At 42.3% G+C, this 19,275-nt stretch overlaps 1 protein-coding gene across 19 annotated transcripts in view; it reads right to left on the reverse strand.

Annotated features, from left to right (window-relative positions):
• FBRSL1 (fibrosin like 1) overlaps positions 1 to 19,275 on the reverse strand; it is a 767,640-nt gene that overhangs the window by 269,379 nt on the left and 478,986 nt on the right. For all 19 annotated transcript variants that reach the window (XM_083418137.1, XM_083418142.1, XM_083418135.1 and 16 more), the window contains one exon: positions 5,093 to 5,122. In XM_083418137.1, the coding sequence (XP_083274263.1) occupies positions 5,093 to 5,122 (30 nt within the window). The remainder of the gene's footprint in view (positions 1 to 5,092; positions 5,123 to 19,275) is intronic.

Genomic DNA, 19,275 nt, shown 5'->3' on the forward strand with positions numbered 1-19,275 from the left:
GAGAAACTGATGCCTTGCTTTTTGTCTTTACAGATCAAGAAAGCAATACAGAGAAAAGACACAGAGGCATTCTCTCTTCATTTTTGTGTGTGCAAAGGCTCGTTGGTTAGTCCATAAGTTGAAATGAAGCGTGACGGCCATCTCCACCCCCCACCCTGCTCTCAAATATCATCTGTACAGAATGATATAATATTCTTCCTTTTCTGAGAAGGACAGTTAGGTTACAAGCCATACGCAATGCAGCTTCCTCTGAAGGTAACCTCAGATCCCACATTCTGAAAGCTAATCAATGTTGTTCAGATTTCAATTTCTTCACTACAAGGTGAAGTCAAACCTAATCTAACAAACGTCAGTCTCAGATGTAATGCTGCTAGCCAGGCCTACCCAGTGTAATTTAGATAATCATTAATAGCATAGCTGTATACTAAAACTACATGTCACTTACAACTTCATCTGAGCATTGACTGGCAGATCTTTCAAGTAGTTTTTCTAAATGATTGCTTTTTTGCCTTCTTTGATTGGGGAAATGCGAGAAATACTGTGATTCGGCGTCGGAAATAATATGAGGGAATTGAGTCTCACCATGTTCAGCCATGTAACACTACCCTCTGTTATCAGGAATCTAGACGGGGCAGACAGAAACCTAAAATATACACGGCAAAGAATAATATGGAGAGACGTAAAAGGGGGAAAAAAGAATGCATTTCACAGAAGAACTTAGCTCTGGCAGAGAACAGCTACTTGTGTGGCACAGCAAGTTCCTGGCCATCTCTACCAAGCAGCAGCTACAAATTTTGGCAGGCACCAACACTTATCATTTAGATGACAGGTTAAGATCCTTTCATTCTCCAAGGCTTTTAATGGGTGATTGGTGCTGGCTGCTGCTTTTATCCGTCTGTTTATTTAGACTTCATCGCTTGTTGATACTGCTGTGTACATTTGTTCTTTCACGATGTCTTCTTAATTAAATTATGAGAAACTTTCTGTGTATTTATTTTAGACATTTCTATACTTTCCTTCAGCCACAGGCTCCCAGAGTCGGTTCACTCCATAGAGCCACGCAATAACGCTCAAGCAATCCAAACACCAAAAACAAACAGGTAAAAAGCTGCAGATCAGGCGGCCACAGCTCAAATATTTGAGAGCCTGGGAAAATAAACTTTAAGTATAACAAAGTGGGCAGCCCTTTGAAAGAAGGCGCTCTGCTCCCAAGGGGCCATCACTGTGGAGACCCTTTCTCTGCCCACTTCACTTCAGATGGTAGAGGCAACCAATGCTGTGCTTCTTCTACTGATGCATTTGCACAGAGCGGATCTCTTCCCACCTTGCCCCTCTTGCTCCCCTTCTCAGTAAGCAGCAGCGACTTCTACTACAGGTAAGCACCCATCATTCCACTGTCCGACCGCTACTGTTGATGTGAGAACAGGCACCAAGCTGTGTGGAGCTATGCTGCCAACAGATTAGGAAATTTTAACACAAAAGCTAACATACCATATATGCAAACCAAATAAGGGGAGAGTTCATGCACCACTGCTGGGAGATAAATAGGGGGTGGCAGTGTTTTCTGCCCATTGCAGACACTGGACGTGCCAATAATGTGATGGATTTATGCTAGCACAGGCCACTACAGCTCTTCACACCGGCGTGAAATGGTTGCACTTGCACCAGGTAGACTCAGCCTCATCAGTCCCTCTTCCCCTTTTGGCCTCAGCTACTTGACTGTGGCAACCGAAAAAATATCAACACACACCATAATACAAGCTGTTGTTGCTTAATCCAGCCCTCTTTCTTATGGCTTATGTGTCAAGACACATCTGTGATTTCATCTGGGGCAACTTTAAACATGCAGCAAGACTTTTAAAAGAAGGCAGTGAAAGGATGAAAGGCAAAATACATTTTCCTGATTTTGAACAGATGGGGGAATTCTGCTTTATTAGTGTAGGCTTCCCAGGTATCTTCCTGCATTTGTGGTATTTTTTACCTCCTGTGGTTTTAGCAGAGGTCAAACAGAAACACTTTATAACTCTCTAAACCAAATGACAACCCAATTCTAAATTTGGAAATGTGCAAATTTTCTGCATCTCTCTGTTAGTTTTATAATTTGACTTTTTAAATAAAACTTTTTTATTTTTATTATTATTATTATTATTATTATTATTATTATTATTATTATTTTATTTTGAGGTGGATATCCTGTTCAGCAGTGAGGGTTGCACAAAGCTTCCACTATCCCACCATTCAAAATGATATCTGCAACACTGATAGGTAGTGAGATGGGGAACATGTCAAGGGAAATTTGAAATCAAAAGGGTTTAACTATGAGTTTAATCACCTTTTTGTGACTTAAGTCAGCCCAACTTTTTCTGGAATTCACCCAGTCTTTGTAAGATGAGAAAGTGGAATTCTAAAGGATGTTGAGACTTACAGAATCATGGATCCCAGTTTGCCCATTCCTAGTTTAACTGAAAACCAACCACCAAAGCTGTTTTTTTCCAAATAATATTTTTCATTTAAAATGGAACCTTGGCTCTCGAACTTAATCCATTCCAGAAGTCCGTTCGATTTCCAAAATGTTTAGAAACCAAGGCACGGCTTCCGATTGGTGCAGGCGCCCCGGAAACAATAGCCAGCAGCCGCATTGGACATTCGGCTTCTGAAAAAAGTTCGCAAACCAAAGCATTCATTTCCGGGTTTGCAGCGTTCAGGTTTCGATTTGTTTGTCAACTAAGCCGTTCAAAAACCAAGGTTCCACTGTCTTTTAAATACTTTAAATCTTGCATTAGAGACCAAAATATTTATTGTGGCATAAACTTTGGAGGACTCGAGCCTCCTCTTTCAAATAATACTTCTTGTCTCTGATAAAGTGGCCCCTAGATCATGAAATAAATCTGTTAGCATTTAAGCTTCAACAACAGGGGTCAGCTAGGCTTATCAGGCATGGGCCAGATCACTCCTGCAGAGATCATTTGTGGGCTGGACTGATGCAGCGCAACGCTGGAAATCGCTTCTGTTCATGCCCAGATGCCAAAAATTGCGCCTGTTCAAAAGCAATTTTCGACGTCTTTGCAGGTGCAGAGCACCACTGACATTCTGGCACCACGGACATGCGCAGACGCAATTTCTGGCATCTGGGTATGCACAGAAGTGATTTCTGGAGTCGCAGAAAAGAATCGCCAAGCCGCGCCGGTTTAGCACAGCACGTAGGGACTCACCAAATGGGCGGCTCGGTTTGGGGGCGGCTTGTGTGCTAGTTAAATGGCCTCTCCCAGCCCATGGGCCTTGGGTTGCTGACCCCTGTTCTATAAGAATCTTCTCTGTTTTTGTGTATTGGAGAGATGAATATTGAAGCTTCTATGGAAGGGACTTGACAAATGACACTCTATTATATTGGTATCTGTGCTATGACCAAGTGAGGGGCTGATACTTTATTGTAAAAGGTAGGACCCGTTCTACCCAAGCAGTGGTTCACAGCACTCTTGTTTATGAAAACGTCCTCCACTACCCTGAGACTGTGCCTCATTCAACGACTATATCGTTCTGGACTTTTTTGGATGCCAAAGAGGTTCCATAGCAAATTATCTCCATCCCAAGACATTAGTGATGCATGGCAGAAACTGGGTACCTTAGCTAAATGGTATGGAGCTGCCCAACTGCAAGCCCCTCTTGGGGTTAATCTTCCTGCTTTTTGAGAATTTACTACCAAATATACATGCATGACAGCTAGCCAAATGTACAGTGCTTCAACACTGGAGGGGGAATATGGTGCCTTCCATGCAACACCTTCGAGGTGGCAGCACCTCAGCTCTAGAACTCCCTTCCTTCTGAGATACAAAGGGTGGTGCGAGGTAAAGACTTGGTTATATCAGATTTGGCGTTTCCTGGATTCATTTATAATTCATTTGCCTTGTTTTAACCTGTATTATGCTGTCACTTACGCTGTTTTGTATATATGTTATTGTTACCCACCCTGGAATTATTTTTGCAGTGAAGAGTGGGAGAGAAATGTTTTAATTAAATAAAAGCATTTAACAAACAATTTGTAGTTCCTGTCTTTATCTGAACTGGAAATGTATTGATGTCAGTGCAAAGAAGATAGATATGAAAACATTTGATCAACATTTCTTGAGAGTTATGACAACTCAATATATTTGCATTTCTAATTTATATGGCCAAAACAACGTCCATATTTTAACACTCCCTTTTTGTCTGAATGTTACTTTAATTGTATTCTTCAAAAATTGCAGTAAAAACTTCAGCCCACTCAAAGACAGAACCAAGGCAGCTGTAAATGTCAGCATGGCCTGAGACTAATATCTGATGAACTTGAAGGTTATTTACAGGCAATAAATTTTTCTTTTAACACAATGTCAGTCTGAAGCTCACAATGGAATTCAACATAGTCTCATAGTGGTCTCACTGCAGTCAGTGGGAGTGCTTCAGAGTTTAGTGATGTTAATTAAACTTGCCTCTTCTATAGGTGGGACATTTTTAGGTCAGTGGAGGTCACTGGGTTTAAACAAGAACCCATACATTCATCTCTCCCCATCCCAAACATCTGACTATAATCTCCCAATGACTAATGCGAGTATCAAGCAAAAGGGTCAGGGGTAAAAAAAATCTTTGCTGCATGATAAATATGTATGCATGAAGCCAAAATATACCTTGACAGTTACAACATCATCTGCAAAGACGGGTTACTGGTTGTCCATCTTCGAAACCCATTACGAAAACTGACATATTCAAAAGTCATTATAAATAAAATATTGCCTTTCAAGCAGTTACTGAGGGAAGCCTTCCTCCAAAATAACATGATAGGAATGCTATTGCAGTCTTGAGTGCTCTTCCAATCAAAGCACATTAATCAAAGAAGGTCGTCATGTTAGCAACAACAAACCCTATTTTATGTACATAGTAAAGCCCAAGGGAAAAGACATCTTGTATAGTGACCGAAGGCATTTGAGGTTTAGCAATCACTATTTCTAAAATCTGGCATAAAAGCAGATAGTTTCCTCTTACTTTCCTGGAAAAAGAGTTTCCAAGCTTCAGGAAGGCAGTAGAGTCAAAACAAAAAGGAAAGGACGTTTGGACTTACCTTATCGTCAATGTCACTCTCACTGTCACACTGTAGATTAAAAAGAAAGAAATAGAAGACTCTGTTATGAAAAGATGCAGAAATTATATACATCAACGTATACAACTCAAAGCCTTCTTAGCACTAAGGGCCTCATCAGATATGCAGCACAATTAGAAGGGACTGCAATAACCACATTTATTTGAATTTTAGAATTCTTTGAGAGTATTGGTAAGCATGTAGATAATGAGTTGTGTAAATTTTATGAACTTAATAATAATAAACTTATCTGTGTGAAAGAAACACAAGGTAATATCAATAAAAAATGTCACAGACTCCCTCCATTTTTATTTTTACAATACAACCAGAATTTTGAATTTCCCTGGCAAATCACATCATTTCCCTTTGAAAACGTATTCCCTATTTTAACACTGAAATAAATAATCTCAGCATGTTAACATGAACTAAAATAACATACCCAAATAATGCTATTTAAATTTGGATAAATACACAAACATCCCAGTAGACAGGCATTAGCTGCCCTGAGCATTTGGAAAAGTGAGATATTTTTTTTGGGGGGGGGGGGTAAAAGGCCATTTGATGAAGTCCTTCACTAAAAGTTCCTAGCATATCAGTCATGGCATATGAAGGCAAATGTTCCTCCTATGTATTGGAAACTGTTCTGAGAGTGGGCTTTAACACCCAGTGGGGATATCCCTAAGAATCTGTATTGAGATCAGGACAATTTAATTTGTTCATAAATTATTTGGATTTAGAAATGAATACCATAGCTTGCAGTAGCAAACTGTGCAGATGACCCAAATTATTAAGGACAGTGAAGTCCTGAGTGGACTGTGAGGATCTCAAAAAGGATTTTTCCAAACTGGCTGTCTGAGCAACAGAATGGCAGAAGCGTCTCGATGTCTGTAAGGGCAAATTGAGACATAAACATTGACTCTTATCTGCTGTTCTGTTGACTAGTTAGCCAATTTGGAGAGATTCTTCTACAGATCCTCCTCACAGTCCATTTGGGACTTTACTGTATTGATTCAATGTCTAGACGGGTACATTGGGACACAGAATCCAAAATACATATATATTGACTTGGGGACATGTGGAACCTAATTTGGCTGTTACTGTTCAGGTTTGGGATCAGTGGACGACCTTGGGGTCTCAAAGTTCAGCGACACCCTGTGTGATGCTAATATTTGGTGCCCTCATCTCTTGCCTTCCATGCTACAACATACTGTGGTTATTGCGCCCCCTGCAGCACTCCAAGGCTCCGCCCCCAGTGTGACCGAACCAGTCACACTTCCATAAATCCGCCTCTCTTGGGCTCATAGTAGAAAGCTTACTAAAAATGCTGACTGTATGATTTCTATCCATTGCCAGGATGTGACCCTCAAATGCCTTTGAGGGAATGCAACCCTCAACAGAAAGAAAGCGTTGCCTACTTCAACGTGATTCTACTGGGAAAGAGCTATCTTTATTCATTCATTTATTTGACATATTTATAAACTGCTTCGCAGGCAAAAGTTGTTGAAGTGATATAAAATACAAAAGACTTAAGACTGCGGGGCATGCAATACTCTCAGCAGTCCCCTAGAGCTAAGGAGCACAGTTGCTGGCAAGGACAGCAGCAGAGGAAGTGGCGCGCCCAGGGGCAGGGCAAAAGCGGGGTGCACCGCGGGGGCCTCCAGAGTCTGCCTGCCTCCTCCCACTCAGCCATCCTACAGCTGGGGGGGAGGCAGTGGGCGGACCATTTGGGGCAGCACAGAGCCTGTGAGAGCCCAAGCTACCGCGTCACTCCCAGGAGAGAAGCGTGGCTCAGGTGGGCTACAGGCCCCACGGTGAGTGCCGCCCGGCATTTTGTCACCCCCCTCAATGGTGACACCCAGGGCGGCCCGCACCCACCGCACTCCCCTTCCTCCACCCCTGGGCAAGGATATATGGGGCAATGCAGTCCCTTAAGTAACCTGGTCTCAAATTTATCAATTTGTAGTGCAGTTGCTCTCCTGTGCTTAAAATCTTAGGAGACTAAAGTTCTTAAAACATTTTCTAGATGGGAAAAAACCCATAAAGTCAAGAAGGAGAAGGGGTGGCAGTCGTTTTACATTGGACACACTTGCTGGCTTTGAAAATGGAATAGTCCTATTTTCAGCTGTACCTATGGCAGGATAATGACACCTTGGAATGTTTAGGGATGCATAGATCTCACTGGCTGGAGATGAGAAAACATTACCATTGCAAAGTACAAATGAAGCTATTGCAGCCTTCTCTATGGGCAGAAAATGACCTCAAAAGCAGCAGGGGGGTGGTTTCTACATTAAAACAGGGAATCTCATCTTCCCTGGAAAATATATTATGGCACATTTTGTCAGTTGCCCACCAAGGGCTGCTTCTCAAGTTACATTATTTTAGACAGAGGATATGAATTAGTTGACTTTGGATTTTGCGGTCAAAGCACTAGCAACCAGTGGGAAAGAGATTTGATCTTTGGCATCTTACACTGGTTCTCCCTCTGAGGGATACTAGACGTCTGCTTCTATCAAAATGGACAGAAAGACCTCTAAAACCTAGGAGCAGTTATTTGAATGCCATTTCCACTTCCTGAAGGCATGTGAGGCAGCTGCCTCAGGCAGCTAATTCTGAGTATCCAGAAAGGACATCAAATGTTCATTATTGTTGTTGTTATCCAAACACAATGAGTTCTATGGAAAGAGTTTGTTAGGTGAGTGTTTGCATAACAAGTCAACAATTTCTACTGAGCATTCCTGACCACAAAATGTTGGACCCCCCCCCCAGCTCATCACACCCCCCAGAAAACCCAGGAAAACTGCTCTCTGATTTGTCCTATTCAGGGCCATCTTACCATAGGTGCTAGGGGTGCGGGGCACCCAGATGCCAGGCTCTCAGGGGTGCCAGGTCGAGAGTCCAGGGCCTGAAAGTTGAGTCCGGGGAAGAGCCCGCCCGTCAGTCGGAGAGCCACGGTGGGCTCTTCTGCTGTGGGCGGCTCTCTGTGCCGTGTGTTTGGGGGTGATCGAGCCAGCGAGACCCTGAGGCGGCCAGCCGGCTCCACCCTCCTGCACACCTGGGACTGGGCAACCTGGGGGTGGGCTGCCAGGCAGATCTTTGCATCCTGGCACCGCATATGCTTAAGACAGCCCTGGTCCTATTGCTCCCCCTCAATTCCTCAGCCAACCAGCGAAAAGGAAACAATGAAGTAAAAACTGCTCATTGTTCGAATATATGAATCTGCAATGTGTATGGCAAGGTTTGGGTACTAATTCCTCTCATTTGGATAAGTGAATTTTCAAGTCTCTCCAGGTCACATTTCCTCTCTAGGCTACATCCTCTTTCCCCAAGCCACACCCCTCACTGGTCTTGCTTTGTCTTGCAGGACATTGGACTAGATGATGCTTCCAACCCTACAATTCTATGCTTCTATAATACTTGCTTGCCTCAATGGAGGACAGAGAAGGATGCATGAGTGTGTGTAGAAACAAAGGTAAGATGGACATTAATTGTTCTGCTCACATTTGCCTCACATTGACCTGCATGCGGCTCCCAAAAGGTTGCCCAGAAGAAAATGTGGCCCCTGGAATGAAAATGTTTCCCCATACCTGATGTAAGACATTTAGAACACTAAAAATATTAAGGGAAAAAATAATAATAGACTATATGGAAATGGCGGAAATGACTGGCAGAATCCGAGACCAGGGAGAAGAGTCGATGGAAGAAGATTGGAAGACATTTAAAGTATATTTACAGAAATATTGCAAAATTAATGAATGTTAGAAGAATATTGGAATGAAGTTACATGGTTTTAGCAGAAGCGTTATTAAGAATTATATGAATATTAATTGTTAATGTGCTAAAGTGGAAAATTTAAAGTTAAATTGTGTTAGGATAAATTATAGAACAAAAATTGAGAAAGAGGGAAAGGATTTGTTGAACTAGTTAATTTGAACTAGAATACAAAAAAGGGAGGTACGAGGAAGTTGAGGAAACAAGCATATGAAAGATAATGAAATGAAAATTGGATGTGTTTTTAAATGTTTTAATTTTTTTCTTGTTGTTTTGTGGTATTGTTTTTTCTTTTTATTTTCGATGTATTGTTTGTCAAACTTTCATTGTTTTTTTTTCTTTTTGTAACTATTAAACATTTGATAAATATCATTTAAATAAGAAGAAGAAGAAGAAGAAGAAGAAGAAGAAGAAGAAGAAGAAGAAGAAAATGCCATATGGCTGCAACTCTTTAATACAACGAAGAACAAAGAAACACAGAACACACATTAATAATAGCAATATTTACAATAGCATAAGTAGGTTCACCTTACAGATCTTTTTTAAATTGACACAAATCAGAAGAATTGTTAACAATGTACATGTTATGGTACTTTAACATGTTCTTTGTTAACCATTCTTATGATTGATATTCCTTAAAAAAGAATGAAAAAAGATCTAGAGCATTCCTCAGCAGGAGTAAAAGGGAAATTTGTGGTCTGGTTCACACATGTGGTACTGTCTAAGTACATTCATGTACAGTTTTTAATACAAGACTAACAGGGATTTGATCTGCTTCTGGATTAAGTAGATAATTTCTGTGTTGTTTGCAGACTAAATTTTCTGGGCACGAGTGATTAGTCCTGGATTTCCTTTGATTTGTTTTCCTGCCTCACTGAACTATGGGAAGCTATCCCATAATCCTTTGGAGAGGTGGGTTTTTGTGTTGTTTTTTTTAAGGACATACATTGCTTGCCAAGGAAATAGAACCTTTTTCTTCCCTATTCTTGTACAGTCCCCTCTAAATGGATGTGTCAGTTTAGATGCATTCTGCGGACAACAGCAAATGTACCATTTAACTTCTGACACACATTTAAAACAAGATGTATCTAAACTATTGATACCCAGGAACATTTTCTATCATATAAATATTATTATTTATGTGTATATTATTAGTAGTGAAATGTATATTCCACCAGCACATATAATTAATAAGAGAGATCTTATACTGTAAAATTCTCCAGGAGTAGCTGTCTTAGTCTCTTGCAGCAAAAGCAATGAGGGTTTTTGTAGCACCTTAAAGGCAAAGACATTTGTTCCGCCATGAGTTTCTGTGGACACCAGGTGAACTTGCAAGTGATGAAGTGGGCTGGAATCCATGAAAGTTTTATACCATAGCAAATCCATGAGTCTTTAAGATGCCACAACACACTGTTGCTTTGGGCCTGCTTTGCGTGCCATACAGTGAAGGTAAAGGTACCCCTGACCCTTAGGTCCAGTTGCGGACGACTCTGGGGCTGCACTCTCATCTCGCTCTATAGACCGAGGGAGCCGGCGTTTGTCCGCAGACAGCTTCTGGGTCATGTGGTCAGCATGACTAAGCCGCTTCTGGCAAACCAGAGCAGCGCACGGAAACGCCATTTACTTTCCCACCGGAGTAGTACCTACCTATCTACTTGCATTTGACGTGCTTTCGAAGTGCTAGGTGGGCAGGAGCTGGGACCAAACAACGGCAGCTCACCCCGTCGCGGGGATTCGAACTGCCGACCTTCCGATTGGCAAGCCCTAGGCCTTTGGACCACAGCGCCACCCACGTCCCTGAGGTACCACTGTACTATTGTTTATTGGAACCATACAAATCAGCCACTCCTCCCTAGTTCTCTTACTTAATTACAATCTGTACCCAAGTTTTGCCCTGTGGGCAAAACTAAAACTTATACAGCAAAAAATAATATTTAGAACTTACCTGACTACATTACGCTTATTTATGGAAGGGCTATCTAAGACATCTAGCTGCTGAAGACGTAACAGGGACAACAGTTCTTTAAACCACATGTTCTTACAATGTCCTACATTGGTAAATTTTTGGCAGAGGGTAATAGAGACAATCAATGCGACTGTATGGAATAATCTTAAATTTGCTGAGGAAAATATCCTTCTGAATTACCGTATATACCCAATATTTGGAACCTAAGAAAGGGACAATATGAGTGGACTCTCCATACCTCTGCTGTGGCAAATGGACAGGTATTGATGAACTGGAAAAAATTAAAATGCAGCTCCCTTTAATGAATAGATCAGGGGTCAGCAAGGTTTACCTCGCCTGGGCTGGTTCACTCCCGCAGAGATCGCTCTGTGGGCTAGATCACGTCTGCGCAGACGCGATTTCCGGGGCCGCAGAAGCGAGTCCCCGCTCTGCGCTGTGCCGGTTTAGCACAGCACACAAGGACTCATCAAGCAGACAGCTTGGTGTGGGGGTGGCTCGTGGGTCATTTAAATGACCCTGTGGGCCACTTGTGGCCCATGGCCCACAGATTGCCGACCCCTGGAATAGATAGAAGATACGTACAAATTTGCAACACAGGAACACATCACATGTAAACATAGACCTGCCATGGAAATTTTTAAGAAATGTTTGGAATTCATTTTTATAAACACTGTATTACGTTAACTATAGGATAATTACAATAACAATCTTGCAATATTTATAAGGTTCTTTTGTATTGCATATGGGTATTATGTATTCCCCCCCTCCCTTTCATGACTTATTTTACCCTGTGCACTTTCAATTTACACACACACACACAACTTTTTATCTTTTTTTATCTCTCTCTCTCTCCCTACACACACACACACACAATTAGTTTTTATTAAGGTTTTTGTGTTACAAAGCAAACAGATAAACAGGGAAAGGTACATCTATTTTCTCACCTTTCAATTCATAGTCTTTCCCACAGTTTGTTTACATTTGGTGAGAGACACTTTTGTCATAGACATTTTGCAGCTGGGGGAAAGGGAATGGAATATATATACATATATATTGTGTTTGCTTAGCTGCCAGGCCACACTGTGCTAAAAGAAACTGGGAAGAGCAAAGTGCGCACAAACTACTCCCCAAGAACCAGCACATCCACATGGTTTTAATAAACTAAAGTTTAGCTTATTGTGACGTGTGCAAACAAGTGTCTTACAGGTAGATCTGCTGGGTCTACTCAAGTTGCCACTGTATCATCAAAAACCCTTGAAGTAATGGTAAGAATTTTTGAGCGTGGAATAGGAGAGAATATTTGAACACACACACACACATTAAAGGGGTAAACGAGGTGAGACCTGCGGGTACAGGGTGGTATACAAATTTAATAAATAATAATAATAAACTATATTAATATACTGGAGTATATTGCTGGTGCCCAACACCTCCTGAGTGTGTGTAATTCATGAGAACCCAAGCCCCAGAAATAAATTGGTTCTGAGTCATCCTGCTGTGCAACTATTATCTGGAAAAACAGAGAAGCAGCACATTCAGAAGAGTGGGGAAACAAAAGCCAAGGCGAAAGTTTGCTGGTTTAAGCCATGCAACAAGCTTTTCTTACAGAATGTGAGCCATGAAGGAATTTAAAGGGTGGAGGGAGAAGAGAAAGCTCTCCACATCTTCACCTCCCACGCAGCTGTTGTCAATGGGACAAAAGCCCTTGTCAAAATACACAGTTAAAGAAATGTGAGGAATGGCAACTGCTGACAGCTATGGGGGCTCATTTAAAGACAAAAGCCTCAATTACCTGAATTTTCCTACAGGCCTGTTAACACGCCAGGTCTATAAGTAAATCTGTAAACAGCCTATTGTGTTGTGTTCATAAAGGCTTGTAAAGGGATTACTGGCAGAGTTGTGCCAATTGCCTCTTAATTCCACCAAGAATGTTTGCAAAGGAGATCCTAATTGCCCCACTTTTCTTCTTCTTTTTTTTTTTGTAAGAACAGTTTGGGGGCAGAGGCAGGTTTAAGCCTGAATCTTGCTAGTGGCAAGTAAGCTTTTTAAAAATGAAATCCCAAACAAACAATACTTTCTGGAGTTTGCTTGATCTGCTATCAACGAGCTGGTTGTTGCCAAGTGTGTACTGGAAGTGAAGGCAAGGCTGATCTTTCTAGGGGCGAGACACAGAGAAAGAAAGACTCCCATATTAAGAGTTCCCAAGTGTCCTTGAAAATCAAGAAAGGCCTTGATTTGGACCTCATTTAAACCTTAATTATTAAATGTTTCTGATTTTCAAGAAGTTGCTCTGACCCTCTTGATTTACAAGCAACAATGTCTAAAGGCAGTGCTTTTTTATAAAGAAATGTTTAGGGGTACTCTCATTTTCCTACACATATTGAAATATTGCCCCTCAATGAGGCCAAACTTAAGATTCACAAAATGTTTAGGGGTATGCATACCCCTGCATACCCCCAGAAAAAAACACTGTCTGAAGGTACTATTTTCCTAAGAGGAAAAAGTAAACCAATTTCAAGCTGCTTGAATTGTCGTAATTCCCCCCACCAAATATGAATAAAACCAGCAGTTTTTAAAATAGAAATTATAAAATAATATACTCAAGCACCCATGAATAGTGCAGTTACCAAGGGACAAAAATGTAACTTTGCCTGAATCTAGATGACCTCAAAAGCTTTTCCTTACTGTAGAGAGCAATAAACATGATAGCAAAAAGTACCTTTGCTGAAACATCTTCCAAAGTTGTGCAGAGCAAACAACGTTCTACAACAATGCAAGAATTAGTAGCAAACCTTAAGAAAGCTGGAGATGGCAGTAATCCGAAACGGTCTCTTAGACTGGCCTCTTCTTGGGGGTTATAATATAGGGCATACTGGGAGGTCACTGGATAATCATAAGGGCAGCCTCTGAAGGGATGACAAGCACTCACCTGACCTCTGGACAGTGAGACACGGCTTCTTATTGGGAAGGAGAGGGATGATGTGGCAAAAAGGTCGCCACAATGCAAGCGCACCACTTGAGCCAATCTGCCACACCTGTTGGGTGCATTTGGACCATGCCACACTCCCTGCTGCTTCACTCCACCCACCATCAGAGTAAGGAGCAGATAACTTAGTGTTAGGTGGTCAGGTGAGCCCTCCTGCTACGCCATGTCATCGGCTACTGTGAAAGAGGCTCTATTGGTTGCATCCAACTACAGTTATACTCAAAGATGACCCACTAACATCAATGGCTCTACTTTAGTCATGCTTATTATTTTCAGTGGGTGCATTCTGTGTAGGACTAACATTGGCTACAACCCTATATTTGCACACATATAGCAATATTGTATTATGCGCAGTATATGCAACTTTTGCAGAAGTTTACATATTTTACCATGATTCTTAAATACATTTTCATGTTCATTAAATAACCTTGTTTATCTAAGCTAGGTTACAAATTCTTTGTTTACAGCCTGATTTCTGGTGGCATTATGATTAAGTATTCTGTTTTATGTTCTGTTATGGTCAATGGTCAAATAAACTCATTCCTGTGTTTATTTTAAACAGCCTTTTACGTTTAATCGTGGTTAATGCTGAATGGGTGCATTCCTGTACTGTTCAGATTAATGTTCAGATAGCAGTACTATCTTCTCTCTCTACGGATCTTGGAAGTACAACAGCAGGGATCAATCAGTTTGTAGGTGTTTATTCTGTTAATCTTAAAGTCAACTAAGCAAGAAGGGGGATGGGTTGAGGTGGTGCTTAGCAACCAAGCAGAGTGGTATGATATTCACAAAAGGTAGCAAGTGTCTGGATTGGCGGTGTAGTTCTGAGGGAGTTTTTCCTTTGTATGTTTAGCTGAATAGCACCCTGCTACGTACAAGGCCTGAACCAGAAAACAAAACAAAACCTCTCTGTCCTTTCTTCTCAAATTACATAGTTTTCATTCACTTTCATTACTGAAGTGTTATCAGGCCTTGTTTTCTGGACTCCATTTGCATTATTTAAGTGACCTTGGCATTTTCCAATACTATATTCGAATGGAATCTAAACCAAATGGATTACCGTACATATTTCCTCTTCTGCCATCTCAGGTACTGGGGAACAGTATCAGGGTTTTGCAATATTTCAGTTAGCTACACAGAGAGATTGGTGCCAGTTTGCATAGCTATTGATCCTACAGTTGACTGGACAAGACTTGTTTGTTAAAAACCACATTTCCTCTTTTTCATCTTCTTTCATGGTCCAGATCTATTCCCTTAGTCCTCAGTCCTATAATACCACAGCGAAAGTAAACCGTTTATATAGCAGGGTCTGAGATTAACAGAGGATTCTCAGATGGTACAAGAGAGAAAATAAAAGCATTGTAAAAGTAATGTAGGAAGAATCACTGTGTAAAAAACAACAACATAGTTTGCTGCTTTAAATATACAGCAGGCATATACTTCACATATGCATATATTACTAGAATCAGTGTTAAATATTTAAAACCAGAAATGGTTTGGGGCTGCCTGGAAGGCAGGTACTTGCACAGCCACTTAATGCAGATACATTTAAACTGTGCCACGGATTCTCAGCTGGAGGGGGGAGGCAAAGGTGGCTATAGCTGCAGTGCTTGAGGCCCATGGGGGCACTGAGCAAGGCTTTGGGGCACTATACCAGGAGCATTGCCTGCAGCAGCAAGCAGTAGCTAACAGGCATTAAGGAGCCAGCAGAAACGACTACAGGGCTTTGCATTGTTCCTAAAAAAGCACAGACACTTGCTTCACCAAATCAGAGATTAAACAAACCCTTGAGTATTGGACTAGCCCGAGGACAGCCCAATGATTATATGCAAACTGGAAATAGATAGATAGATAGATAGATAGATAGATAGATAGATAGATAGACAGACAGACAGACAGACAGATTTGGCATGGATCCTTGTAGCCCAATGTCTCTTTATGTCCTCCAGAGCAGTGTTTTTCAACTAGCCAGGATAGCTCTGTCAAGTAGAGCATGAGACTCTTAATCTGTGGACCCACCTGGAACCCATGAGTGCATGCCCCGGGTGTGTGTGTGGTGCAATTGCACTGCCTACGGCCTAGGCCAATAAGAGGAAGCAAAATGCAGGTTCGGTTTTCAAGTTATAAGGGCGGAAGGAAGCGGTGATGCAGGCATTGTTGCAATCCACCTGAGGTGTCATGTAGCCTAATTGTGGAAGGCCAATGCTCTAGTCAGAAACAGCAGTTGCGTGAGGGCTAAGCATCCTTAGGTGGTTGGTGTGGAAGAAGGTTAAAGTCACTTTGTTTGATCAGTCTTAGAAGCAAATTCAGAGAGCAAGGCCATCCCTTAAGGTTGATTTGGAGAACATGGGGCCAAACTCCTCTATCTTTGCACCAGTACTTAAGGTGTTTGGGAGCTGAGGCATGACATCACCCTTTTCAGTGGCAGTGGCAGAAGAGGACAAAATGTGCATTGGCATTGGGCAAGGTTTAAAATGAGGTTTCAGTCTGTGGAATCCAAGGTTCAAGTGTGTTACGTAGTTTCATAAATACTCTCCAACTTTCCCTGACACAATATCTGCTTACATATAGCTCCCGCTTCTGCCCAAACACTGCATGTGCAAACTGGAAAGTTCTAGGAAGCTGCCTTACATTAGATAGGCTATATATTCATCATTCTAGACCAATACTGTCTGCTCTGACCGGAAGCTGTTTTCCAGGGTTCATGAAGATGGCCTTTTGCAGCCCCTGTTACCTGCTCCTTTTTACTAGAAATGTCAGGATTTTGAACACAAAGCATGTGCTGTCCGAGAATTAAACGAAAAGAAAGAAAAACCTAGACATCCTTTTATTCAAGACTGACAGTTGGACTGCCCAGAGAACACAAGTGACTCGTGAGTCATGCCTCAGTCTACCCTTGTAACATTTTACGGTGCTTAATTTTTGAAAAAAGAAACATCAGACTCAAATTTACAATGAAGCTAGTTCCAGAGGTGAGTGCATGGGCCTTGATTTGTACCAAAATGCAGCCATTAAACGAACACAAGTGTCTCTGAACATGTGCGGAGTGCCGTTCTTCCCTTCCAGCTACCCCAAATCTGGGATTATGTGATGAGTCTTTAGTGGCAAGACATAGGAAGCTGCCTTATATCATTTCAAACTATCTGCCCTATCTGCCCATTCAGAGCAACTATGGCTACTACGCTCCAGAGTCTCGGGCAGAGTTTTACCCCATCCCTAGCAACCTGAACCTTTTAACTGGGGATGAAGGGGATTGCGTTGATGATTTAACATGCAAAGCACATACTCCAACCACTGAGCTATGGGTCTTCCCCTAACATTCAAGCAGGCTTGAGCTGCAGGCCGTTCCTTTCGGAACTCTAGAAGTATGTGAGCATTAGTTGCATTTACAAAGCAGCAGGGAAAAGGCACCCTGCACTTCCTCATAAAGGTCTGCTGCTATTTTGCATCTTCTAAAGCTGAACAGGTCCTGGGGTTCATATGGTTTTGAGGCCTAGCTGATGGAGCCCCTGCTCTCTGCACCTCACAATGATTTGGTGGTAGCAATGGTGGCATGGTGTGAGTGTGTGTGTGTTTCTGTGTGTATAAGGGATGTGAGGGGGTGTTGGGTCCCTCTGCCACATACTCAGGTTTGGCACCATATTAAAGTCTGCAGGGTGTTGCTTAAGAAGATGGGAAGAAGGAGCTTTATCATGAGCCAAGCTGACAGAAAAGCCCACTAATGGGACTTGAGGCTTTACGCAAAAAAACAAAAAAAGGAGGAAGAAACTGCCAAAACATTAAGCTTCCGCCAAGTGTCGAAGGGCTACTGATTTATTGCAGCAATTTTGCCACTGTGTCCTTTATAAGGTCCCCCGAGTCTTTCCCCACTGGCAAGAAACTGTGAGCTGTTGCGGCTCAGGGAGAAGCGTAGAAGCTAGCCAAGAGCTTTTGCGGGGTGGGGGGCTCGGGGAGGGAGAGAGAAGATAGAAAGGAAGAAAGGAAGGGGGAGGAAATTGAATGTTGACTTGAACTTGCCCCAGGCAGGAGAGAGTCCTCTTAGCTCCACTAGCTCTTTGACAGCTTGATGAAATGAGTCCAGGGCCTCCCCATGGCTAGACCAGCTCTGGCTTCCGAATGCTGTGGGGGAGCAGGGCGGAGGTGGGGGGGGTAGGGGTAGAGCTGTAAGAAACAGACTGAGCCTCGGGGCAGCAATTTCCTTCCTTCACCACTACCCCCCCTTTCTTTTCTCAGCATTTGGCTGGGAGAGGGAGGTCATAAGCACTATACATGTATAAACTGAGCTCTCTTTCACCCCCCTCTCTCTTTCAATCTTAGTGGTGGCAATTTGGCAACTGAGGATAGCCCTGAGCGCTATAACTAATTTTGAGAGGCAATGATGCATCAACATGGCTGGTGCAGGCTGAGCCAAAGGTGTGTGAATGGGTGTGGGGGTGTTGTTGTGGAGGCCATTTTGTTAAGTGACCAACAGCTGTCACCTGCAAGCTGAGAGAAGGGAAATCTCTCTCTCTCCGCCCCCCCCCCCGTGTGTCTTACATGAGGGAAATTAGGGTGGATTTTCTACCGTTCCCCTTTTACCTCAGAGCACGTTAATCTTCCAATCCACCACTGTTTTAGCACAAAACAATAAAAAAATAAGAAGGAGAGAAAAAGAGAGAAAGGAAAGGCCCAGTGTTTGCACAGGAAGCAGTTCCTTGGACTCTATTATTGTCTCTGCACCCCCAAAGCTGCCTCCTTGTGTTACTTCCATGGGTCAAGGAGCCAACGGTTTAAAAAACACTATTTAAAAGTCTCTTTTCATTCCACAAGAGTGAGTTGATCTGCTACAGCTAGGGGTCGATTCCCAACGGGCCTCCGTATTCCCCTACCCCCCCCCTCCAAGCCCCCTTTTCTCTTCTCTTTTCCTTAGTCTTCATAAATTAATCAGGAAGGCCCTGACTAAGTCATTTCATGCTGTACAACATAAAAGGAAGTCCCCTGATGCTCCAACCTAGGATCTATTAAAAGCAGAGAGAGGAGGGAGGGAAAGCGGAGGGGGGAGAAAAGCAGCGGAGGGAGGAGGGGAAGGAGGGGGAGAAAAACCCTTCAACCTTTTTGATTTTTTGTTAGGATAAAAGCTGGAGGACTTTGTTACAAATTCTAGCCTACATCAAAACACCTTAAATAATTCAAAGAACATGTTTAAAGGGAAGAAACTGAATGTTGCTCTGATGTTCAGTTGCTGCAAACACAGAATATCACCCCAAACAGCATAGCCTGTTAAGGGAGGCAGACAGGGGTGGGGGGGGGGAGCAGCCTTGAGCATTCCAGTTCTTTAGAAAAATGTCAGAACCTGTAAAAATCATAATTTCCAGCAACTCCCCCCCCCCCAAATGTGTGTCTGTTTGCGTGCATGATATAAACTCAGCGAGACTGAAATGTAGGTTCCTGACAAGCTGTTAACAA

Source organism: Podarcis tiliguerta, assembly GCF_965153285.1.
Source record: "Podarcis tiliguerta genome assembly, chromosome: 16".
Lineage (NCBI taxonomy): Eukaryota > Metazoa > Chordata > Lepidosauria > Squamata > Lacertidae > Podarcis > Podarcis tiliguerta.